The sequence below is a fragment of the Channa argus genome, chromosome 8, assembly GCF_033026475.1.
Source record: "Channa argus isolate prfri chromosome 8, Channa argus male v1.0, whole genome shotgun sequence".
Taxonomy (NCBI): Eukaryota; Metazoa; Chordata; class Actinopteri; order Anabantiformes; family Channidae; genus Channa; species Channa argus.
Genome location: NC_090204.1, coordinates 9094327 through 9119237, shown reverse-complemented (window position 1 = coordinate 9119237; position 24911 = coordinate 9094327). Strand labels below are relative to the sequence as shown.

Genomic DNA, 24911 nt, shown 5'->3' with positions numbered 1-24911 from the left:
AAATGATCTTTAAGTCTAAATTCAAATGACATTGTAAGTGTAAATTGTAACTTTACATTAGTTTGGTTATTGAAGAAGGGGGTCACATGCAAAACAAAGGTTTTAAACAAAACAAATATGTACATATGTACATATTCATTGTGCTTAAAAGATTTGATATTCTATATTAATAAACACAGAAGTAGACTTTAGACTGGAGATTTCCCCTCCAAAATGATATGTGGCACTATTACATTACACTCTACACTTTAGGACTGCTATGATTTAGCACAATGAAGAAGAGAACTTTGCAATATAACAAAACCCCTTGAGGAGTCCACCACAGGCTAGTCTTGATGATTTAGTCATTTTCTTAGGAAACATCAACTCTTATCTCTTTTATGTTCAATGTGAGTTTGACAGGCTGCTGTGAAGGCATGTTTTCAGTCCTCCTGTGTCTCTTTATCCCACCCTCTCCAGCCCATTTCACTGCTACAGCTGGGTGAAGGCACCGAGGATACTTTGATGTTTCTGTAGCTCAGAGGCTTATTCTTAATGAGTACTGGGAGAAAACGGACTCTGTGGTCGTGTTTTCATGCAAGAACATTGCCTAAATGAAGTAATGGTATCTGTGGTTATAGAACAGTCCTCTATAGATGAGACAGAAGTGGGCATGATGTTGTGTTAATTCAAACTGGCTGATGAGATCGTGCAATCAGTATGAGAAATATGCACACTTGCATTGCAGTGAGATAATGCCTTTTATGGTGTTCTGTCAGAGTATGGTTAATAATAAATGTGCACTAGCAGACAAATTAAATCAAGTGTTCTCTTTTATCACAGCATGTGTGGGAGTTTAACTAAAAAAGGCTTGTTTTTCAGTAAAGCAGCTCACTTAACTATTGTCTTTCTCAGATCTTGTGAGAGGACAAATATATATATTTTCTGTGTCCTAATCTGGCCCTCAAATGTTTTTTTTCCTCTTAATATCTTTTACGGAGCAGGGAAGGATTCATACCACGAGGGCACCCATGCTATTCTGTGGCACTGCTACCATTTGTGTCACCTTGGTTCTCACAGAATATCGGCCCTGCATTAACACAAAAGTTTCTCATTGTTGTGAGTTTGTAGTGACCTTTTTTTTCCCCCAGTGCTGTCTGCCAGCACAGTACATAAGGACTGTACAGTCACTGTGTATGAATGTGTAAGGGACATGAGGAGATTTGTAGTTAGGGAGTGATGCCAGGTGGGAGTCCAAATAAGTCCATAAGTCCATGTGGCCGGCTTTCTTGTGAGAAGAGAAACAAGCAGAATAGTTTTCACTCTTCACCTTATGTCAGCTTCTCTGCTCATCTTAGCATGCTTCAAAGGTGACTTTGAATTAGCACTATGCTGCTGTGTTTGCACTTTGTCTTAATAATGCAGCCATGTCTATATATGGAACTTGTAAAACGAGACAGATCTATAGTACCATTTACATTACAGGGGAGGAAATGCAAGGTCGGCTTTAGACTCCCACCTCTCAGATCCTCCCCTCTAATCACCTAAGATGTGGCTGAGTGATAGCTAATTTATCTACCAGCCAAAGGATGGAGAGGAATTTAAAGACAAGGAATGCAGCGATCACCATGGCAACCCAAACAGCCCCCCCGGTTCTTTTGAATGAAATTAAATTGTACTCCCTGGTCTCCCTTTGTTAATAATATGCACATTTTTTTGCTGATGGTGTGGCAGGTTGTCTTTTTACTCCTCACATCCACTGTCTAACTGTCTTCCCAGCTAGAGCCTTGCCTACTTTAGCTGCCTTTGTTTATCTGTTATCTCCAAAAAATATTTGCTGTGAATTCAGAAAAGGTTTACCCCTTAAGATATATAGCAATGTCCCTTAGGCTATTAATGTTATCTATTAGAGGTTTTGGCGGATGTAAGGCATTGCCTTAACAGAGCAGATGGTCAATGGGTCAGTTATTATCTGCTCCAAACATGCTGCAGGTATTTACAGGCTTAATGTCATTAAGAGTGGTGATAATGGAGTCATTTGATTCTGAAATGAGAACCAAGTAATATTAGCAGCCCTTCTGAGACAATAATCTATATTTAAAGTACAGCAAATCAATCTACATGAGCAGGTTGTTAACAGAGATGTAAGTTTTACTGCAGTTATTATAGACCATAAAAAGTGTTCTTAATTGCAGCTTCACTTGCAAATGGTCCATAATAATTTGCAATGCAAGCATACATTGCACGTTATTCTAAAACTAAGAAGATAGACTACGCATACAGTTTTTTGGTTTGTTTGTTTTTGTTTCCTACACTGCCCAGAAAACCAGAAGAATCTCTCTTTTTAATCTCATTACGAACCTGGACCATATCCATATTGCCAGGGAAAGTTTGAGTCAGTATTTGCTTCATATAGTTGGTGTTATCCAGAGACATCTAATTTTGCGCCCATATGAAATCCAAATAGCTGAATATTCTCTAATGCCATATATTTGATTAACTGAACTCGCAATTTGATAGTATGGCAAAATCTTTGGAATTTGATTTATTTTCTGACATAAAAATATATGGTGGAATATGGAGTAGAGATACACAGATCAGCCACAACATGAACACTGCTGGTCTTAATAATATCATAGAGGGCAAGGGTTAGCATGGCCACTCTGAGCCCCACATGCAGAAAATGTGATACACTGTGTGCAGAGACGGTAGAGGTACACAAACACAATACTCAAGTAAAAGTGCAAGCATTGGCCTAAAATATCCTTCACTACAGGTACCACTTAAAAGACTTTACTCTTGTAAATGTAATACGCAGATAATATACATTTTAGAGTGCAAAAATAAAAGTACGCCACTAAGAATTATAAACAATCCTTATTATGGTGATTATGGTAAAAATTAAAATAAGGGTCAAAGATCACTGTTGGTAAAGGTGGAGCTAATTTTAATTAATGAATGCACTTCTATTACCTAATAGCTGCTCTAGTCTCTCTCGACTGTGTGCTACAGTAGTTAGTCATAAGATGGCATTTGTAGGCTAATAAACCATGCACATATGTGGTGTCTGTATAGAACCACGTAACCATGCTGCATACAAAGCAAAAACAGTCCACAGTGAACTATACAGAAGAAATGCTGTCACTTCTCTAAAACCAGGCCTTGTATTGACCTTGCCTTTTCTGCTCTCATTGAGAATGAATCCACTTGTGCCTTGCATGCTTGTCCACTTTCTACAGCGGCTCAAACTTCACTTTATTTAAGGCTAGGCTCAGTGGTCTGCGTAGTTTTGCAAACTAAGAAGCCTCTGAATAGCTTCTCTTCTCTCAGAATGGAAACAAGGGGAAGAACATTTCTTAAGGGAGAGACAGTAAAAACTTAGAGAGAAAGAGACTCTTAGAAATGTGGCTTTCAAACTAGCAGTCAAAGTTACTGAGGAAAGAGAGAGGGAGGCAATCTTCAAATAGCTGTCTCTGTGCCTGTAGGACAGTTAATTCCAGGGGGTTGGAGGATTCAGAATCTCGTTAGAAAGTCTGCTAAACTCTACTGCATTTTTTTGTGAAAAAGGTGAAGATGACACCTTGCCATGCCTTTTAGCAATCAGAGAGCTTAAACTCACCTGCCATACATGAGCTTTGTCATGAAAACCAACATGGATTAGTTAAATGCCCAATACATGTTATTTAAGGTGACGCTGTTTCTATTTTCTTCCAAGGGATGTATTATGAAGGGCATTCAAGAACCAATCATTCATAATTAACCCTATTTTGCTGACGTACAGTAATCTTGCCTTTCAGTTTCACCCATCTCTTATTTGTTCATACATTTTTCTTTCCCAGGAACTGCACTGATGTGTTTTGCTGTTTTATCTTCGTCATTGTCATCCTCGGCTACATCACTCTTGGTACTGTGGGTGAGTTGAAATGTTGCTGTTGATTGCACAAAGTATCATAATGACACACAAAGCACTCACACTCCAAAATGGAGTGGTGGATATGCTCTGGTCTGGTTGTGGTCTCAAAGTGTAAATTGGTCACTTAGCGTGTTCTGGATGGCTGTACAACACAAAATGAGTAGTGTATGAGTAGTTTCTATTGATGGACAGATGTTAATCATTTCATGGTGGGTTATTCACACAATGTTGGATTGTTTAGAATTTAGAAATACAGCTTCTCCAGAAATTTGCCTATTCTTTTGAAAACATGCAATTTGACTGGAGGTGTTTGAGTGAGAGTGTAAGATGTAGTACACTTGGTCTGCAACTCCCCTTTTCTTTTTTCCTCACTTTTCTCCGTTGTCCTTTTCCTTTTTTTAAAATGTATTTTCTATTTTACAAATTTTTTCTTTGCCAATTTTTTATTACCATTTCAAATACAAAACATTTTCCTTTTTAAAACTTTACATTCTTTTCTCCCTCACACATGTGTATGACATACATCAAAAATAGAGGAAAGCTGAGGTCCCAGTGCCATCAACATAGTTTTGTCCTTTACCAGCTAGTTGTCAGTGTAGTCACGTCTCAATCTGGGCATGGAGGAACTTACTGTTTCCCAGTAATTTAAAAAGAGCAGGAGGCATGACAATGGATGTGACTTCAAATAGACACTGACATGTTGTCAGCCAGTTGGAGAACTTGTGCTTTCTGCTTATTTTTTCAGTTTCATCATTCAAGTTGTGTCAAATATTTGTCACCCACCTTTGTGTGCTGTTTTACACTAAGAGCAAATCTTACATTATCCTAGAAGGTGATAGGCCACTGTATTGCTCAGATTGATCAAACAAATGAAATACAAGCATTGCTTAGCGAATTGAATGTTGGGTTACGACTCTCACAGACATGAACACAACAGAACGTTTTTGTTTGTTTTGTTATTGTTGTCATGTAGATGTTTCTCTCTCTCTCTCTTTTTTTTTTTTTATTAACATGCATTCATGCAGTCCTCCAAATAGGTTTCCAGTGTTGCCTTGCTAATTGTCAGTTATTCTTGGTTAGCACTCAGAGAGCAACACAGGGCTTTGTCTTGATGCACCCATTCTCATTCACATGATTCCATTAATCCAGTTACAATATATGTAATAACTATATTATATATATGCTAATACCTATTCAATGCTTTTCCTTGGGAGTAGATAATTTCTCTTATCTGTATCGAACCAAACTCCAAACCAATAGAAGATATAATTTAGGACCACAGAATGTTCAAATGGAAGGCAATGGGTTGACCAATGTTCTGGTGTCTGGTATGGCTACATGTGTTCAAATTTATGTGGTCCAGCCAATAAACTGTTGTATGTTTTCAGCCTGGATTCACGGCGACCCCAGGAAGGTTGTCTATCCAACCGACAGCCACGGTCAGTTCTGTGGGCAGAAGAACACCCCAAATGCGTGAGTGGGAAAATATCTGTTCCTTAAAGAAAAATAATTACAGAAGAATAATTATGTTCTACGGTTATGCAGTCATCTTTCCATTGTTATTTTTACACTAAAAATGCTTTACATGAAGAGGAGTTGTGATTAAATATGTTAAGGTTTACTACATCACAGTTAAATCTGTTTGTGTGTGTGTTTGTGTGTGCGTATTTTAAATGCTAACCAATAAACCTTTAGACAGTAATGTTTCAGATTCAGTGTTTTGAATCTGTCCAAAGTGACATCACTCTTTGTCTTCATCATTTGTCTCCACAGAAACAAAGCCATATTATTTTATTTCAACATGTTAAAATGTGCCAATCCTGCAGTTTTAATTAACCTCCAGTGCCCTACAACGCAGGTAAGAGACTAAATGAAGCCCCCTCCTGCAGCGTGTTTTACAATGCTTTATGTTCTTCTCCAGCTTTTCCTCCACGCTTGATTATGCAAGATTGATGGGCTTTCTCATTAAGAGGATGTGTTGCTTCCTCCTAGCTCTGTGTCTCCAAGTGCCCTGACAGATTTGCCACTCTACTGGATGCGTGGAATACCCATAACTGGGCTTATTACAAGCAGTTCTGTAAGCCAGGTTTCAAGATTGGCAGTAAGGTGAGAGACAGTGATCTTTGACTTCCTTCGGGCAGATAGTGTACATCTGCATATTCGTCCATAGAATATTAGTAGGGCTAATAAAAAGTCTAAATTATGAGCATTTAGACCTCTTTGTTCTACTTTGGTTGAATAGAAAAGAGAAGAAAAACATGCACACAAAGCACAGTCGGCGGTAGAGTCATATTAAAAACTCTCTAGAATGGGCTGCAAGAACATGCAGAAGTAAGCTGGCAGCCACTGGTGCAGTTTACAACCTTGTTCTCTTGGCTGGCAGTAGTCCAGTGACAGTGACGCTGTGTAAAGATCAGAAAGTGAGGTGGTGGGTGGGAGCACCTAACGACTCAGTCACACTGTTTAAACTGAATCATTGATTTTCCTTCCCACATTATCTCAAGTTTGACAGTGTTACATCAGACAGGAAAACCAGTCCAATTCTGTCACATTTGACTACTTGATGTTAGAAATAGCCATATTAATACAAAAGCTATGTCAATGAAAATGCAGTGTTGCAGAAGTAAGGCCCTCCCCTCATATAAACACAAAGATTGTGCCAGTTGAATTGTTAAAATTAAGTCTTTTGTTTTCAGTAGTTGAATTATACTCTGCTTTTTTTCTTTCAGTCACCTTTAGAAGTCATACGAGATGAAGACTGCCCATCTATGATTGTGCCAAGCAGACCTTGTAAGAGACACTTAGTAGCTCATTATTTCTTCAGAAAAGCAACAAAACACTAAACTTTTGTTAAACATCTATTGCAGTCCTTCAGCGATGCTTCCCTGATTTTATTACAAGCAATGGAACTTTAACTGTAGCCAATAAGACCATCTTCAAAGATGGTGAGAATAACAAGAGAAGTGTCAGCGACCTCAAAGATGCTGCCACGTAAGTCCTGCCTCCCAGCAATGTGAATCATTATCCTTGTTTTTGAATCAGTGAAGAGTCACATACACTACACTAAGAATTGCCACTGTGGTAGAATAATATGCAAAATAGTTTACCCTAAAAAATAAATTTGTTTTAATGCTGTCAATAGGGCTGCCAAGTCTGCACCCAGAGAGTTCTGGACAGATATTACAGGGTAGGACAAATGGGCATGTTTCTGATGCCCAAGAATGTGACCGACCACATTCAAATTCATTTGCATGTTTATTGCATGAAAATGCAGCTTATCAGTACATTAAAAAGAAGACCCTGTAAGCTAAAAATGGCTGCCTTATAAACCTGTGCCATCAGCATATTACTGAGCTGACATTGCAAACTTTGGATAAGCAGAGAAATCATGTATTTAATCCAAAGAGCTGATATTATACATGGTTTTGTGTGTTTGCTGTGATAAACTTTTATTTGCCCTGAATTACCAGCAAATAATAATAATATAAATGTACTTTACTACTTTACTCTCTTTTGTACCCAAGTAAATGCCACACAGGTAGGAGTGGAAAGGTCTCAAAATGTTTATTTTCAGCTTTTTAATGTTGCTTTTTGCAGACTAACCCCTACACATGTGCTGTTCATCAGGACAAATCTGTTCCTGATATCTTCTCCTGGCAACATTTCAACAAAATAACACTGTTATTAACACAAATCTACCTGGTAACATCAATTCATTCTACTTCTTAATTAATTTCTCTGCACACCCCATTCCCAATAAAATAGGGAGCAATATAGTGCCCCCTTGCGGTCAGGATGTTGTTTGTTTTGTTTTTTTTTGTTTTGTTTTTTTTCTTTTAGTACTGGAGATATTAGTGCAATTTTAGAAAGCAGTGCCAGGCATGAGTGAATTTCTTGAACACGTACGGAGTTCCATTGGCCCTTACGCACCTGAATTTGAGCTCTGTATTATGAGGTTGTGTAAAGAATTTCTGTCAGTGCTGTGCTTGTCCCATAGCAATGTTAACTTGTCCTCTACCCCTCCTCCTCTGTGTGGAGATTTGACACATAGGACAGTTTGTCTGTGCTCACACATTGCACTAGTCATATCCTGACATCGCTGCCAGTCGTGTTTAATTTGACCTTCTGTTTGTGTTAAGGAATGGTCAGAAAACTGATCTCATGTGATCTTGCTTTAACACTCACCGTAGTTTATGCTGTGTACATTTATAGTTTATGATTTGGAGATGTCCACATCCAAGTCTCTGGTTTGTATTATCATTATTCTGTGTTGCAGTTCAAATCAGTTTTATTTATATAGTGGCAGAATTATAGAATTAAAGAACCCAACAAACCCTCCTTGAGCAAGCACTAGTCAACACTGGAAAGGAAAAAACTCCCTTTAATGGAAGAAACAAAACAAAACCAGGCTCAGGGTGAGCAATTGTATGCCTAGAACTGTTCTGGTGAGTAGAGAATGGAGACAGAAGGCAAATGGAAGTGACTGGAAGTGACCAAATATAATCAGGAAGACAAGTAGCAGCTTTCAGGTGCCAACACCAGATATTGCCTGGGATAAACAGCTCCCCTCCATCACACCTGGAAAATGGAGGGAGGGATGCGGAGGAAGGGAGGCGGAGGCAGAGTGAGGTGTAGGGAGGGATACAGATGGAGCGAGGCAGAGTGGTTATTCCAGAGGAAAAGGGCACTGTAGTCAGCTGACTTCTTTTCAAATCTGGGGACAGACTGAAGCCTTGCACTCTGCGAGCAAGAGTACGAGATGAAATACAAGGTTTAAGGAGATCAGATATAGTAAGAAGGCACAATTCCATTAAAGACTTTATAGGTCATTAGAAGCACGTTAAAGCTTAGCAAGTCATCTGACATGGCTAAAGAGCCAGTGAAGGGAAGCTAATGTGTAATTATGACAGAATATTTTAGATTTAGTTAAGATTCTAGCTGCAGCATTCTGGACCATGTAAAGACTTCTAATACCAGCTCATTAAAGGCCTGAAAACAAAACATTACAATAGTCTAATTTGGATGCTACAAAGGCATAAATTAATTATGCACAGCGAAGGTTGAATTTCAGCTATGTCATGTAGGTGAATGAAGCCAGTCTTGGTGGTATCTTTAATGTGTTGTTCAAAGGAGATGGTTTTACAATATCCTAATGGTATATTTAAACAAAGAAGAATGTAGGCAAAAAGTGAAACTGATCACATTCATTACCAATATAGTATATGTGCTAAATTCTACTACGTGCTCATGTGTATAACACGCTGGCAAACCATGTTCCACTATAACTAAACATTTTATTCAAAAACTTTGTAACCCAAAATGTTTTTGAGAAACAGTTGTAAACTGTAAGGTGCCAACAAAAACTTGCTGCAGTTGCTTTTTACTGTTTTATTAAGGCCATTTTTGTCAACTCTTCTCTTATCCACATTTTCCCATCTGAACTTGTAACTCAATCACAGAGGTGTCTCCAGCCTACTAAATGCCAAAGATGTTGGCATGAAGATCTTTGAGGATTATGCAAATTCCTGGTACTGGATCCTCATGTAAGAATGGCTGTGGCCTTTAATGATTTTCTTGTTTTCATTTCTCTTTATGGATTGTAAAAAACAAACAAAAAAAAAACACTTTACCGAAAGTAATGATGGAACTGAATCAAACGATCATCCTGTAGTTTTTAGATGTGAATAATGTGTTGTTGCAGTGGTCTGGTAATAACCATGGTGGCCAGTCTGCTTTTTATCCTTCTGCTACGTTACACTGCTGGTGCACTTCTGTGGCTCATCATTGTTGGTGTCATCACTGCAGTCGGCTATGGTGAGTATGTACTAAAGGCAGTTACGCACATTGCCAGACTTTTTATACACTTTTCACACACAATGACCAAATAGTTTAAATTTGATATTCTCATCACATGTGTTCGCAACAAAGTGTCCCTGTAAGGAAACTCTCAGGCTTGTGAACATTTAGGACATTGATAAAATTGGAGGCACAGATGTTGAAGTAGAGAACCAAATTCAGATTTCATAATGATCCTTTTCACACATTTAATTTCAGTTCATATCAAAGCATATATATCGAGCCACAATAACAGAGTCGGATCAGATTGTTTTGTTTGCATGTTGATGTGTCTTTGCTGACATTAGCACAAACACATACAGTAAATCACACTGGAGGCGCAATAATAAACACAATTTGAATCAGTGAGCCTCAGTGTTCTATGCCACCAATGGCTAGTCCCTACTCAGGCAGTATGCAACAAGCCATTAATGTAAAAGATCCACTTCCATGTTAGACCATTCAGTTTGATCTGAAGATTGACCTGTTTGTCACCTTAACAGCTGCTGCAGCCTCGCAGCAGTTTTCTGGTTTCTAACACCACCTGCAGTCTCCTTGGTAACAAAATCAGTATCAGTGTTTTGCATAGACCATTTATGGTTATTGGTGTTTTGGATGCGATACGAGCCAAAGTGTGCTCATTCTTAAATTTAGAGGGATTAAAAATGGATTTGTGTTAATTTGTGTTTATCTACACTGTTTTTGTTCTATACATTTTGCTGTGGATGCCTTTTTAGTGCTTTGTGAAATCGTAAACTTTTGTAATTTCAACACACTACTTACAAAATGTAACCCCTGACGCTAAAGCAAACTTTAGCAGGTTTAGATTTATTATTTTCCCTCTTGTCTCTCAGGTATCTGGCACTGCTACTGGGAATACTGTAGGCTGAGCAAGGCCCCATTTGCAAACATGACCTTTTCTGACATCAGCCTTCACACAGACTTCAGCATTTACCTTCATCTTAGCCAAACGTGGCTCATCTTCAGTATGTTGTCACTCACTGTCTTACCTAATTCTGTTTTATGAGTTCCACATTAAATAACACATATGGTTGTTTATATTTAATGTGGTAATACCCTTTATTTAGCGTTGTTTCTTCTGTTAAGAGCCAAACTATTGTATTCCTAACAGTAGCACCGTGTTTGCAAAACCCCAAATAAAAGAGCAGTCTTTTCCATTTATTTAGATATAAATTTTTCTGCCATTGAGCAAATTACTACAGTGGATGCTATTGTAAACATTTATATTAGACATTTTGTTAAGTTGGCTAAAACTGTGTAAATGTTGTGGCATTTTAAGATATATTTTATTTATTGTAATGTCCACAGAGAACAATAATATCATTTATTTTATTTTATTTTATTTTTTTGCTGTAGTGATCTTACTGATTGTGATTGAGGCCATCATTGTAATTATGCTGATATTTCTGCGGACAAGACTTTGCATCGCTGTTGCATTGCTTAAGGAGGGGAGCAAGTAAGTATGGATATAAGCTCTGTCGTCTATTCCAAAATGAAATACTGTGCTTTACATACATATGATGTTTGATTTTTTTTTGGTTTCTAGAGCCATCAGTTACATCATGTCCACTCTCTTCTACCCTGTCATCACCTTTCTCCTTCTTGCTATTTGCATCACTTACTGGGCCATCACAGCAGTGTATCCTTCTATTTACTGCAACAGTGGGAAAAACAAACTATTAAACTCAGAGAAGTACAGGAATTTCATGCAACCCGTGGTAGGGTTACCATTTCATCATGTTGATTTTTTTTTTATAGTGATTTTATATATTTCCAAAAAGCTAAACATAAAAAAACAATCTGTACACAGATCATGCACTGCTATTGCTGTTGATTCAGTTACTAAAATAGTCCTTCATTTAGGTTTTTTTTAAGAAAGAGCAAAATATAAACTCTTGCTGTTCTGTTTTATGTCATACAATTATCTTTATATAAACCTAGAAGTCTGTTATACTGCCCTTAACTAGTTTTTTCTCAGCTTCTTGGCATCGTCTGGAAATGCAGTTTACAAGGTCATGACTACTGATGACAAATGCATGTATGCCAACCTCACATGCAGTCCAAAGGTTTGTCCCATACTTTTGTGATACAGTTACCAAAAGTTCATTACTTTGTTTGGAATTTGTATGTTCAATCAAATAATCAATTCAATAGATGTAATAGCTTATTTATTGCCTAGAATTACTGTAAAACCTGTTTGTGAGTTTATTGTAAGAACATGAGAACGAATGTGCTCTAATATAAATAATATACAACTAATATAACTCTACATCACGATTAAATCTGTTGCTTTCTTTTAGACCTTTAATCAGACCAACACCACCAAAGTATGCCCTGGATCACAATGCCTGTTCGCCTTCTATGGTGGGGAGAGTGTCTATCACCGATACATCGTAGTCCTCCATCTGTGTAATCTGTTTGTGTTGCTCTGGCTTGTCAACTTTACCATTGCCCTGGGTCAATGCACTCTGGCTGGGGCCTTTGCGTCCTACTACTGGGCCCTGAAAAAACCAAATGAAATCCCTGCCTGTCCCCTCTATTCCTCATTTAGCAGAGCCATACGGTAGGAACAACCATGAACAGAGACAATATAATTCCGAGTTTTGCTATTGGAAGGTGTGTTGTTTGTGAATGTCTTATTTCTTTAACTCTCTAAAGATCCAGAATGAACAAAAGCTTTATTTAAACTTTAGCTGCTTGTGTCAAGGACTTCCAAAACACAAGAATCAGGTCAATCTTGACAGTTTATTTTACTTTATTTTTTTTGGTTTGCTTGTAATACAAAAAAAATGTTTTAATTGTACACACTATCTATGGAAATGTTCAGATTCACATTACTACATTTTCTTGTGTTATAGTTATCACACAGGTTCCCTCGCTTTTGGTTCTCTGATCCTCTCTATGGTGCAGATGGTCCGTATTGTTCTTGAGTACCTACATCAAAACCTGAAAGGTAAGCTGTCACTATAAACACTTATAGATTTTGAGTATTATTTCAAGTGTGATTTTGATCATAAATGATATTTTTCCAGGTTCCCAAAATGTCTTTACACGATACTTGCTTTGCTGCCTCAAATGCTGCTTCTGGTGCCTGGAACATTTCATTAAATTCATAAACAGAAACGCATACATTATGGTGAGTTGTGGAACAGTTGTCTTGCCAATAGTTTAGACTTATTTATTGCAGCTATCTGGTAATAAGTGCTGATTTACCCTGTACTAAGAACTGTCGGCTTGTTTTATAACCAATAGATAGCAATATATGGGAAGAACTTCTGCACCTCTTCCAAGGATGCTTTCTTCCTCTTGATGAGGAATGTTATTCGGTAAGACCCTTTATATTTCTATGGCACATAACATGACATTCACGTGTCTAAAAAGCATCAGAGTACAGATGCGTTGCCGTTGGGGGACACAAAATGTATTTGGTGAATGTTTTAAATACATAATTTTAAATAATATTTCTACATTAATAAGAAACGGATAAGATCCCAGGGCAACAAATGCATAATTTTTTCTTAATGAAGCTACTCCCCATTATGTATTTAATGGTGTTTGCACTTTCAAATATTTCACTTAGCACACAATACTGTTTCCTCTATATCTCTGCTGTTGTTCTTCTTCACTCTGGTGTTTCCGTGCCTCCTTTGTAGGGTGGCTGTCCTGGACAAAGTGACAGACTTTTTACTTTTCTTGGGAAAACTGCTTATTTCAGGAAGTGTTGGTGAGTTTCATGTCATTCGATGACTGACATTAGACGTGGCAAATGCTGTCCCTCACAAGAGTGCGCCCATGTCTGCCAAACCTTATCATTGGGTTGCATAGCTACACATTCTCTGTAAAAATATTGTGGGTTTATGTATTTTTGTTTGGGTTTCGTAAGTAATGATTCACCTATTAATATAGTATCACTATTATTGTAGTGCAGTAGACACAGACACCCAGTGTTCCCCAAGTTAAGAACTGCAGCAATAGCGTAAATAAAGACTTACACATTTACAATTTTCTATGTATGGGGCTATGATGCTGCAGACTGCTAAGAGTGGCCATGCTGACCCTTTTCCTCCATGACATTTTTAAGACCAGCAGTGTTAATGCTGTAGCTGATCATTCTGTAGCTGATCATGTATTTATAATGAGGGTAAATGGTTAATTTGCGCTATGACCACAGTATATCATCATACATATGTGAAATAGTTTTCTTTTTTTTTGAAACACTGTTTATTATTTTGTATTCTTTTGTTTTCCAGGTGTTCTTGCATTTTTGTTCTTCACACATAAAATACCATCCATTCAAGTGGAGGTGCCATCCCTAAATTACTACTGGGTCCCTCTTGTGGTAAGAAATTAAAATCTGTTCAAGCATATTAGTTTAGTTAAGGGATTCATGACTCAGTGGTTTAAAATTCTTATTGATAATTTTGGTCTTTGTTAGAATGCAGCTTTTTGTTTAATTTCTCTATAATAGAAAAGTCAAAGAAGACAGATGCTGACAGTTCATAGCATTCTGACTTTTTCATTCCTTCAGACAGTGACATTTGGATCCTACATGATAGCACATGGCTTTTTTAATGTATATGCCATGTGTGTGGACACATTGTTCCTGTGCTTTTGTAAGTATGCAAATTTATTAGTACTTCCTCAGCAGTACCATGATGGTTAAAAATAAAGTACCAAGTAGCCTGTCGACGATTAAATATAACGCTTGCCTTCTTCAACACTGGTTCTAAATATGATTTGTGTTTATTCCTGCTCATTCACTGTTTCTACTTTCTTTAATTCTTGCATGTCTACCTCGATTATTTATCTCTACTAAGCCTTTGCTTTGCTTTCTTTTCATGGCTGTCACTCTGTGCCTTGCCTGCAACTCCTGCATCTGCTCTCCTGTGCTGGTACCTGGTCTCAGGTGAAGACCTGGAGAGAAATGATGGTTCTTCCTCCAGGCCCTACTATATGTCTCCTGGCTTGCACAAAATCCTGCGCAAAGGAGAGGAGAGTACCAAATCATGCGCTGCCTCTTGAGCAATGGGCAGCTTTACTGTTGACTCTCATTTGCTTCTTCATATCTGCTGTATGAGCAGGGGTCTGGACTTTTCAGAACAAGTACTGTAGGGCTAAACGTCAAAGCTGTATGCATCCCATCCCGGTCAGGGATGACCTGGACATAAAGGACTTACTCCAGTTCCTCACAGAGAAGGCACGGAGGACTATAGAAAGACTTCATTTCCTGTTTTGAGCCAACTTAGATACTTGCCTTTTTTCTGCTGTTCATTCTTTCTTTTTTTTTCTTCCTTTTTTTATTCTTTGCTGACCTCTGCCTTACTGAGAGGGTACACATCAACTTACAGGATGGATGCACATGCTGGGATAAAATAATATGAGCATTTTACCATTTTACAAATATAAGGACCTTAAAATGTACAGATGCCACTGATCTGTTACCCTTTTAAAAAAAAAAGTGGTGGACTCACACTTCGGTCTTCAAGTGTAAAGACGTGTTTTGTATGCACCTTCACAAATGGCAAAAGAATCATTGTGATTTATTTTGTCTAGCATGATTATTTTGCTGGCTGTTAATGTTTACCATTGGTGGGTTGCTTTAATCTACCTATTTCTACTAACACAAACACACAGATCCAAAAATGGGTTTGTATCTTTCACTTAGCAAAAGAGGTTTCTCTTCTTTCACATATTTTACAAAACGTCCCAATCATTTCAAAGTTTCCATAATGCTCATAGCACTGTACTGTAAATCAGATTTTGTGGGAGGTTAAGACTTTAAAAGACATTTTAGGTTTTTGATTAAAATTTGAACAGAACCTGACACTTGTCGGGCAACTTTGAATGCAGCCACTAGTTTATGTGCCTAGTTGTGAAAACAAAATTAACAATGTTCCTCTTATTCGGTGGTTTTAGAACCAACACCAGGAACCTTTGCGATACAGTTTATAAAAGGATGTCAAAGCCATTTTTGGTAAATTTTTTTATTGGATGGTTCAGATGTAGTGCAGTTTTAATACTAAGTAATACACACATCTATCTGGAGGTTATTCAGTGTTCTTTTTGTATAGGAGATGTTTTTTTAAATAATGAAATTCAATGAAAACGTGATTTTCTTTTTCCAATAAACATGAATGGTTTAAGTATTGTCCAGTGCATTTAAAAAAATAATTTTACACTTTAATGTAAGTGATTCTCTCTTCTGTGATTTTAACATATTACTATTGCTGCCTCCTAGTGTTGGATCTAGAGGTGAATGACGGCTCTCCTGACCGACCCTTCTACATGGACAAAAGTTTAAGGAAGATCCTCAACAAGAAGAACATCATGAAATAAAAGGAGGAAAGTTGGGAGATAATGAAAGACTGGAGGTCATTTGTAACACATGGTACAAACCTATGAGGACAGAGTAATTTCATACTTGTAAACTATCAAGAATAAACTGTGATAGCAACTTAAATATTTATAAGCAAATCTAATATTTTTGGAGATTGTAGTTGGATTTGGTATTTATAGCTAACTACAGGTCTCGGTTTAATAAATATGTCATTGAATAAGAGAGTGAACGAATGTCTTCGTAAATATTTTTAAAATGTACAGTTATAACTAAAATATGGTTTGTTGTAAACAGTCAAACAACACAGTAAGTTCCTATTGGAACAAGTAATGTCTTTACTGAGATTGTGGTAAACCTCAAATGTTTTGGTTGCTTATCTCCTGCAGTTGTCACTACAGATTTTGACCACTTGGTGGTGCCAGTCATTACCAGAAGTGTTTAGTGTACTGCTGTTGAGGCACGTTTGGACTGATTTTTGTCTGAAGTTTTTGTTTAAGTGTTACTATGTCACACTTTTCGACCTTACACTGTCTCACATTGAGAAAATTATTCACCACTTAGTTTCCAGTTTTTCATATTTATCTGTGAAGAACATATTCCCATAGCGTTTATAAGTGCATCGGTCCTTAATGGCTTTTTTTTTAGAATTGCAACAATGTGTGTTAAATTGCATCTTGCTGTAACGCTGTTTACATTTTAAAATGTTGTTCTGAGGCTTTGGAATAACTTGGGGCAGTATGTGATAGACATCCTTATCTTGAATGCCATGAAAGAAAGGTGAAGCTCAATAATGGTCTATGTTTTGCAGTTTGACCTAACACATTACATACTGTGACGATAAAGCTATAGGATTTTTCTCAGAAGCAACCAGTTTGTTGAACCAGCAGAAAACCCACAAAGTGCCTGTTACATGCCAGTTGTTTAAACTGATGCCAATATGGGCACACATATGACTTAGTGGGCAATGAAATTAAACTGATCACAGTGACTAAAATTATTAGGTGTTTAATATGGTGATTAGCTGCTCTAAAAGTGATACTTCAAAATGCATCTCTGGGTTTTATAACTGGCACTAAAGAACATTCCTTCATCCCAACAGTGTGTTAGTCTTTGTTACTACATTAAAAGTTGTTAGAGTACCACTTTAGTTTGTATGATTACTTAACCAAACATAAGACAAACATTTCTTATTTGTGTTTTAAAACTTTGAAAGGGCTTTATATATTTTTGTAACATTTTATTGATCCAAAATAGAAATATTATTATTTTTAATTTTGTGAGTATTAGCGGCAGATTCACAAAGTTTTATAGGGGTTTCTTTTTTTCACTCTAAAATGGATTTATGGGTGAAAAATAAATAAACTGACATGCTACTCACCTTTATATGTTTGAGATGTGACTCATGTTTGTGGGTCTTTGTATTGTGTTTGTCAAACCACTGAGAACTTGCCCTCACGGTGCTTCAGAGCGACAGGACTGCCAGTCGTATGCACCTTCTCCTCTTGCTTGAGCTGAACATGCTGGAACATGTGCTACGTTAACCATTCAATAAAATCAAAACAACTTTGCTTCTGTGTCTGTAAGAAGAGAAAAAAATGCATGTAGTGCTCAGTGTAGCATGTTATGCACATAGCATATTGGTTTTTATTCCTTTTTTAGACTTTATACTTCCAAATGATTTTGCAGTTTAATTTGTTTTAGTTTCATTCCCATGAGTGTAATAGTTAAGATCTGATAAGTGAAGTAAAAACTTTTTTATATGCCTCCCCCTCCCTCCCAGATCTAAAAATTTGATTCTTTTAGTCAACCACAGTCAACAAGTAGACACAAGTAAATCTTCTCTCTTTGACAGATTCGGCGTCAGTTTTCTTACCATGAACTCTTAAAAGTCAGACTGAAGATATAGTGCTCTAACCTGCCAATGTACAGAAAAATAAGCTATACCCCAAACTGTTATTTATTGTGCTTCACAATATAAAGGCCTCTGTTGAATATCTATTCATACAGTAAAGGTTGCATGTGTTTTTACAATACATTCATTATATTGTTACTGTCTATTTTCATCATAACACAAATGTGTTCTGTTACTTCTGTTTTTTACTAATGAATTGCTTCAGTTAGTTTGTTCCCTAAACATTGACTGTGGATAATGAACCTGTTATATGAACCTGCTATCTATTTTTTTATCAATATATTATTAATAATACATATTTATTAATTAATTCATTGATCTCCCGCGTTTTGTGAAAGTAGACATTTATTTTTAAAACAGACTGCACATACAATAAATAAATTAAATTCCAATATCCAAACACTGTTATACAAACAATTTCAAGTTTGTCTTCATAAGAAGTTGACATGTGGGGTCTGCTGGCTTTCACTTGGAGAAGCACGGTCAAACTATGTCACCAACTACACAAACAAAGATAAACGTGTAATGTCATGTCACAATCATATTACGTACAATGACGCCTTTCCATTTCCACATTATACAGTACATTTAGGACTGTAAATTATAATCATCCATACCAGTGCTTAACAGTGAGTTAATTTTTTTTCAAAGAAGAAAAACAGTGCTGAGTTACTAGCAGTTCAACAAATGAAAATGTTGTCTGCTGAAATTGAAATCATATTTACCATGGTGATCTGAATACTGTGACTAGTAATAATGGATGATCGCTGGTAGAGTTTGATGCTGTTGTGTGTTCGCGAGTAGCTCAGGTGTGAGATACAGGAAGGGAGGTCATGGCGTGGGCTGGCAACAGCGGTTGAAACATGGATGGAGGGGAGTGAACTGCGGGCAAACAAAAAGCACCAGAGTCATTATTGTCATTCACACATTTACTCAGCACTAGTACATTTTTCTTTAGCCATTGCGTAAGTTACAGGAAAATGTATAAATATAGCTTTAAAAGATACAGACTTTTTTATTTAAAATAAATGATTTCATAAATGTTAACAGATTATTCCTATTGACAGGACAATAAATCATTACATTTTTTCTTATTAATATTTTCTGAAAATAAATGTTGACTTTTGTTTAGTGCTGTACATATCAGTTATATGCAAAACTACAACTAAAAGGGTAATCTCATTGTCAGAATTAAAAAAAAAAAATTAATTTCCCTTGCGGAAAAAAGGTCTCATCTTTGATAAATCCACACATTGAAGGGTTTTATGAAAATTACAGAAAAATAGGGTGATAAAAATCTTAAATTATATGTATGTAGAATATATATATGTGTGTGTGTGTGTGTGAGAGAGAGAGAGAGTTAAATGTAGATAATTCCACACATTTTAAAAGACTGAACTGAAACAATGAAAAAGGGATCAACACTCCACTGGAAAAATGTAACAAATTCATCAAGATAACAATCCATAAGAAGTCTGATGCTCACTGTCTATGAAGGAGTGTAGCGCAGAAAGCATTGACCCCTCTGGACCTCCGTAGGCTGTGTACTGCAGCTCCTCCGGCGTCGGGGTGGGCTGGGACAGGCGGCTGGGCTGCAACGAGGTCATGGGGGTGCTGGAGGTGTGGTTGGGGCTCACATGCTTCTTGTGACGTGCTCGGCAGTTCTGGAACCAGACCTGAGGTGACAAGACAAACATCTTTTGTTGGGCTACATGTAAACACAATGTGCAGCCAAAGAAGCATGACACAAAGTAGTAGTTGTTATGTCAGCCATTATCATTTTATCCTGTAGTACATACAGGTCAGATATTTTTCTGGATACTGTGTCAATTAATATTTACCATATTATATATTTTTACCAATATATATATTTACCTATATTTTACACACAGTGAAAAAGTTTCATCAATATGATGATAATATTTTAACTACAGGCCTGTAGTGTTTCTTTTCTTGTGCCACTCAGTGTGCAATTTATTTTAAATTTATCACATAAACATATTTTAAAATTAATTCAGTGCATTAATGTTATATTTTATTTTTATGAGTTTTTGACAGTTGTGACCCACTGGTTGCTATTATGCAAACGTATCTCAACAGTGACCAGGTTTTAACTCGTGCCCCTCTTCAAGTAGTAGCTTGTGGCGGTTCCTCACTGACCTGTATGACTCTCCGACTGAGGCCCGTCTGCTCTGCCAGTTTCTGCAGTGTTTGGGCATCCGGGTTGTTGTCCTGAGCAAACTGAGCCTGCATCACCTGCATGTACACAAGTAAACAAAATCATTGAAATACCAATACCAAATACCACGTTTGCCTTGTTGTCTTATGAGAAAAATGACAATGCGAGTATGGTTGATTTGACCCACATTTTGGATTTCAAAAACCCAACAGGAAGAAAATGATATAGACAAGTTGTTCTAAAATGGCATATGGTAGCAGAAAATCTAAACATCGATAAATGATAGATTGGTCTGTATTTTATGTTTGTATCTTCAATCGATTAAGTCAATATATTGAATTTACTCTGAAGTAGAGCAGATATTGCTCAGGGAGGTGAGATCAGTAGTTGTATGAATGGATTAAGTGTGAAACTCATCAAGCTTCTTAAATTTCTTTAATTGCACACTGATTACTGCACTTAACAGTATTTTTACTTTCTGGTTCAAACTTTTAGTACCTGAACTTTCAGCCTTAAGTTGTTAGAGTATGAGTAGAAAATGAATTGTACCTTGACAAGAACACTATAGGTCTAAAGACAGATCAATGTTTCAGGCACTGTGCCTTATTATTTTTTTTTTAAACTAAAATTTAAGAATTCTGTGCAGATCACATTCGGAAAATATACAGCAACACAGGCTGTGGCTGTCTTTATGATCATATAAGATATTATTTTAACTCATGGTTAAAGAGTAATAACCACTGCCATATTTTACCAACTGCTCTAACATTAATACTCTTTATAGTGTTTTTTCCCCTGTTTATTAAATGATCTCTTGTAGATTAACCTGCAGCTGGTCAGCAGTGAAGCTGGTCCGTGCTCTTTTGGAGGGTTTTGGCTGGTTAATCTCCTGCTCCGTCGGCACAGCTCCCTCCATGTTTACACCGTTTCCTGCAACAAAGAGCAATTTCCCTTATTACAGTATCAGCACAAAATTAAACTCACACAGCTCCATATATCATTTTAATAAGTATGTATATATCAAATCCAACGTTTAGAAAATCAGTATGACATGAATTCAGTTGAGTGATCTGTCTATAAGCAAAACCACGCTATTGAAAAACTAATTTGGCTGTTTGCAGTAGCTTCGAATTGATTGCTGTTCTCAGTGCAACAGTTGCATGTTTTATCTTGCACGTGTTCAATTCAGATGATCTTTCAGTATAAATAACAAACAACATAATCGACGTCTCTTGCAGTTCCCAGTGCAAAGTTCAATTTACAAATTAGGGTTATGTGATTTTATTATATCAATTAAATGTAAAAATAATAAAGCTTATTTGGAGGAAATTCCGTTTTTAAAGCCCACATGTATCGGATGTAGGCCTGAGTATGGAGTAAAATTAGGGAAGGAAGAATGGAAGGAAGAAACGAGTCCGCACCTTTCTCCACGGCCCGCTTGAGGTTGTCCAACATGCAGTCGTAGTGGACCTTGCAGAGCACCTTCTCCTCCACCAGTGCAAACTCCTCACCGGTGGACAGCTGCCTCTTGCAGGAGAAGCAGGCGAAGCAGGCCAAGTGATACACGTTGCCCTTCGCCCGGCGAACCCAGTCTGTGGAGTGGATGTTCCGCCCGCAGCACGCGCACCAGGTGCCGTATCTTCTGCAGGTGACCGTCAAGGTGAGTAAGTCAGTCACACGCAGAGCTGCCTGAGGGTATTTAAACACTTCAAGAGTAGCCTAGTGCGTTTTCGGCATTAAGGCAAGTGCACATTTTCAAACCTGTATCTTCCATTTGGACAGTTTTTTAGGCCGAAAATGAAAGAGTTTAATTTTCTGCAGAATTCAAGTCAAGTCACTGCAGGAAAGCAGTGCGGACTATTTGTGATCTGACTTAGGCCCTGTTGGATTTTTAGGTGAAGGTATTATTAAAGTCATAGAAAACATACAACTTAATAAAATGTTACTAAGTCCACTCTACTCCTCAATCTGCGTAATAGGCTACACGTTTAAAAGAAAGCCGCTTTAGATTAGAAACATTAATTAGGCCTTTATTGACCCTAACAATTATTAACATTCTTAAATGAAATGATTATGTACAACAGGAAAAATCTCAGCTCCAGCTTTCCTTTTTTTCTGTTCGTTTTTTTAAGCTTGTAGCCTATTAAATTCATTTCATTTTTGCAACAATTTCGTTTCAGGAGCTTCGATTTTCGTTTGATCAGCACTGATAGGAATCGATGCACATACCGAAAGTAATCCAGTTTACAGAAAACCTCTTTTTCTTTGATGTAACAGCTGGTGTGGCTGCCAAGCGAAGTCTGGCACACGCTGCAGGAGAGACAGCGCACATGCCAGCACAAGTCGTTAACCTAAAGCAGAGATATGATGAATTAGTAAAAGTAAAATCAGTTTGAAGGTGGGTCTGCTGAGTAGACACGCGTGGACTCAGCGTGAGCCGCAAAGCCCCAGGAATTCAAGAAATAGAAAACAATCCAAAGTTGAGCAATCCTTGCAAAAAATACACACAAAAAAGCAACTCAAAAGAGATGTGCTAACGTTTACCTTTAATAAATATTTGTCCATAATTTCCTCGTTGCAGCTTGCACACACAGTTCTGGCCAACAGAGGTGCAGATGCCATTGCCTGCAGCGACGACCCGTCGTCATCCAGAACCTCCACCGGGGCGCCCTGAGGGAGCAGACCTGCGGTTAGACGTATTCCCTCCACACCTACCTACAGCATGGACTACATCATGTCTTTGAACTTGGTTCACCTGCTGAGCAAATAAACAATTGTAAGTATGACTTCATAGCAAATAATCATACTCTGGTCGCTTACACTCGTTTTTCTATTTAGAAATTAACCCGGGACTTAAAAAAGCCACTTTATAGAAATCAAATAATTATGGCTTTTCAGAAATTTTCTAAAGCTGTTTAAATGTTGTGTCTTAATATAATGTAAACTGAAGTATATTTTGAAAAAATGTTGGTGGCACTTGCCCAAATATGTCCGTCGTCTCTGTCCGCAATCCCAAATATTTAAAACTCCAATCTTTCAGTCCCAACAAGTTTTTAAGAATACATCAATTTCAGCTGCAACAAGCCCTACACCAGCCTACCATTATGTCTCTCCTGTCCTCAGTGCATTTCCCTAGCAGCTCTTCGTCTCCTTTGCAATCTTCACACATGACGAGCATCTACGGCAGCAAGAGGACGCTGGTCTGTCAGACTCTGGCAGCAGCTGCCTTAAATGCCCCCTGCTCCTTCCCATAAATATCATGCCTTTCACTTTTCACCATGACAACGCCGGCGATTATCAAAATGACATTTAAAAGAGAAGGAGAGTCATTACTTACAAAAACAGACAACACTTGAACTAATGCCTGGCCTATGTGCATTATGTTCTTCAGATCTGCATTTGTGATTCAGCAACTGCTCCCTGCGTGCTCACACCCAAACACACCAATTTCATGTGTCAATCAAAAACAAAACAAATAAAAAAAAAAAAAAAACAGCGCGAGGTCTCAGGGAAAAGGGGGATTGATTTATTTAATAACAGCAATTAAAAGACTAAGTTCGCCACAACCGTCTACCCGGGGCAACCAAAAGGTGAAGAGGTCTCATTAACTACTTGAGTTTTAATTGCAGAATTCAGGGAGGGCTAATTTTCTTCGACATTTCTTCAAATTGTGAAAATACTGAGCTGCCAGCGTGTGGAAGGCCGGTTTTAATGACAGACTGAAGCCACTCGCATTTAATTGGCAAAGCAATTTCCACTAATATTTCCCCTCCGCCGCGGTCTATCTACTCACACCTCAACCTGCTGGTAAGGAGGAAAAAAAGAGTCACTTTGAGTTTTCATTACTCACCTCATCGTTGGACAACAAAGATTCGCTTTCGTCCCCGCTAACAATGCAGCACTCTACTTTAACTTCACTTTTCCAGCGCATGTCCGTGTCCAGGGGTCGAAAGTAAAAGTGCTGCTATTCTTTGTTTCTCCTGCAGGACTCGGTGTGTTCCCTGTGCCCTGAGCTGTGTCTAGAGGGCGGATCATAATTCATGTTTTCCTGTCCTTCCGCGGCCGCGCCTCCCACAAGCTCGTTGTGTGGTTTAATGCAAGGGTTGAGAAGGAAAAGTCAGTCAGACTTTCATACTTAGAAATACTTTGACATGCAATTTTAAATGAATTGTGGCTGGATCCCGAATAGAGGCTGACACCCAGGCAACATAATGTATTTTCATTGGGAAATAGTGGTAAAAGTACAGGTGCTGAACTACTGCAGTATTTGATGGGCTTTACTGAAGCGTTTTGAATATTGCTATATTTCATTTGTAAGGGCAGTGTTGTACTTTTACTCTGCTATCTGACTGCTTTATTGAGGCCTTTAGCATCTTACACACAAACGTGATTATCTAGTAAAATGTAAATTGCACAAAAGTATTTAAAATACTTTTAGCTCGAACTTAGGCAGCTACAATATGGTCATTATACAAAAAATATTCTTAAATGCATTTACCACTCTGACAAATAGGATTCTGCATATCAAGTACTTTTCCTTTAATAGTTGCTTTGTATCTAGTACCTTTAATACAATTCTGAATGTTGGCGTTTTAGTTCCAGTGCAGGGTTTTTATAACAGATACATCTCAATCTCTCCTGCACCGCTGAACACAGTGTGTCTTTGACCAAAATATGATCTGTTTCTTGAAGCCTGTGGACACATGCATCTGCTACTTGTTACAAATTCCACAGG

The 24911-nt window shown here is 37.6% G+C and overlaps 2 protein-coding genes across 11 annotated transcripts in view; one reads left to right on the top strand and one right to left on the bottom strand.

The window, feature by feature from the left end:
- slc44a5b (solute carrier family 44 member 5b) overlaps nt 1-16773 on the top strand; it is a 31320-nt gene extending 14547 nt beyond the window's left edge. Inside the window, exons 3-23 of one of the 7 annotated variants that reach the window (XM_067513329.1) lie at nt 3819-3892; nt 5281-5365; nt 5666-5750; nt 5885-5998; nt 6622-6682; nt 6760-6883; nt 7035-7079; nt 9352-9435; nt 9594-9706; nt 10582-10713; nt 11105-11204; nt 11295-11387; nt 11727-11814; nt 12049-12311; nt 12607-12701; nt 12781-12884; nt 13001-13074; nt 13402-13472; nt 13999-14087; nt 14217-14361; nt 15987-16773. In XM_067513329.1, coding sequence (XP_067369430.1) covers nt 3819-3892; nt 5281-5365; nt 5666-5750; nt 5885-5998; nt 6622-6682; nt 6760-6883; nt 7035-7079; nt 9352-9435; nt 9594-9706; nt 10582-10713; nt 11105-11204; nt 11295-11387; nt 11727-11814; nt 12049-12311; nt 12607-12701; nt 12781-12884; nt 13001-13074; nt 13402-13472; nt 13999-14087; nt 14217-14361; nt 15987-16084 — 2137 coding nt within the window. In that variant the 3' untranslated portion in view covers nt 16085-16773. Of the gene's footprint in view, nt 1-3818; nt 3893-5280; nt 5366-5665; nt 5751-5884; nt 5999-6621; nt 6683-6759; nt 6884-7034; nt 7080-9351; nt 9436-9593; nt 9707-10581; nt 10714-11104; nt 11205-11294; nt 11388-11726; nt 11815-12048; nt 12312-12606; nt 12702-12780; nt 12885-13000; nt 13075-13401; nt 13473-13998; nt 14088-14216; nt 14362-14654; nt 15892-15986 lie in introns of those variants that run through there. The other 6 variants (XM_067513332.1, XM_067513331.1, XM_067513326.1 and 3 more) reach the window with 6 other exon arrangements.
- Nucleotides 16774-18281: 1508 nt separating this feature from the next.
- On the bottom strand, nt 18282-24245 carry LOC137131700 (LIM/homeobox protein Lhx8). Of its 4 annotated transcripts, none has more exons than XM_067513337.1 (9): nt 24027-24245; nt 23277-23354; nt 22721-22846; nt 22406-22527; nt 21598-21818; nt 21003-21106; nt 20158-20253; nt 19484-19673; nt 18282-18879 (listed from the first exon to the last, which is right to left on the bottom strand). In XM_067513337.1, the coding sequence occupies exons 1-9, from the start codon at nt 24105-24107 to the stop codon at nt 18803-18805; spliced, it is 1095 nt and encodes a 364-aa protein (XP_067369438.1). In that variant the 5' UTR covers nt 24108-24245; the 3' UTR covers nt 18282-18802. The 4 variants fall into 4 exon arrangements, 3 of the variants coding, with proteins under 3 accessions (XP_067369438.1, XP_067369437.1, XP_067369436.1); XR_010915021.1 differs by lacking the exon at nt 23277-23354 and having other exon boundaries at nt 18293-18497; nt 18723-18879; nt 24027-24232; XM_067513336.1 differs by lacking the exon at nt 24027-24245 and having other exon boundaries at nt 18285-18879; nt 23277-23568.
- Between the last annotated feature and the right edge of the window lie 666 nt (nt 24246-24911).

What these genes read in the sequence shown, in the direction of transcription:
- LOC137131700 (XM_067513337.1), bottom strand. Translation starts at nt 24,107, where the DNA reads ATGCGCTGGAAAAGTGAAGTTAAAGTAGAGTGCTGCATTGTTAGCGGG. An exon ending in CTTTGTTGTCCAACGATGAG is followed by an intron (nt 23,355 to 24,026) that starts GTGAGTAATGAA and finishes TTGCTGCCGTAG; the next exon opens with ATGCTCGTCATGTGTGAAGA. An exon ending in TGTAAACTGGATTACTTTCG is followed by an intron (nt 21,819 to 22,405) that starts GTATGTGCATCG and finishes GGTCACCTGCAG; the next exon opens with AAGATACGGCACCTGGTGCG.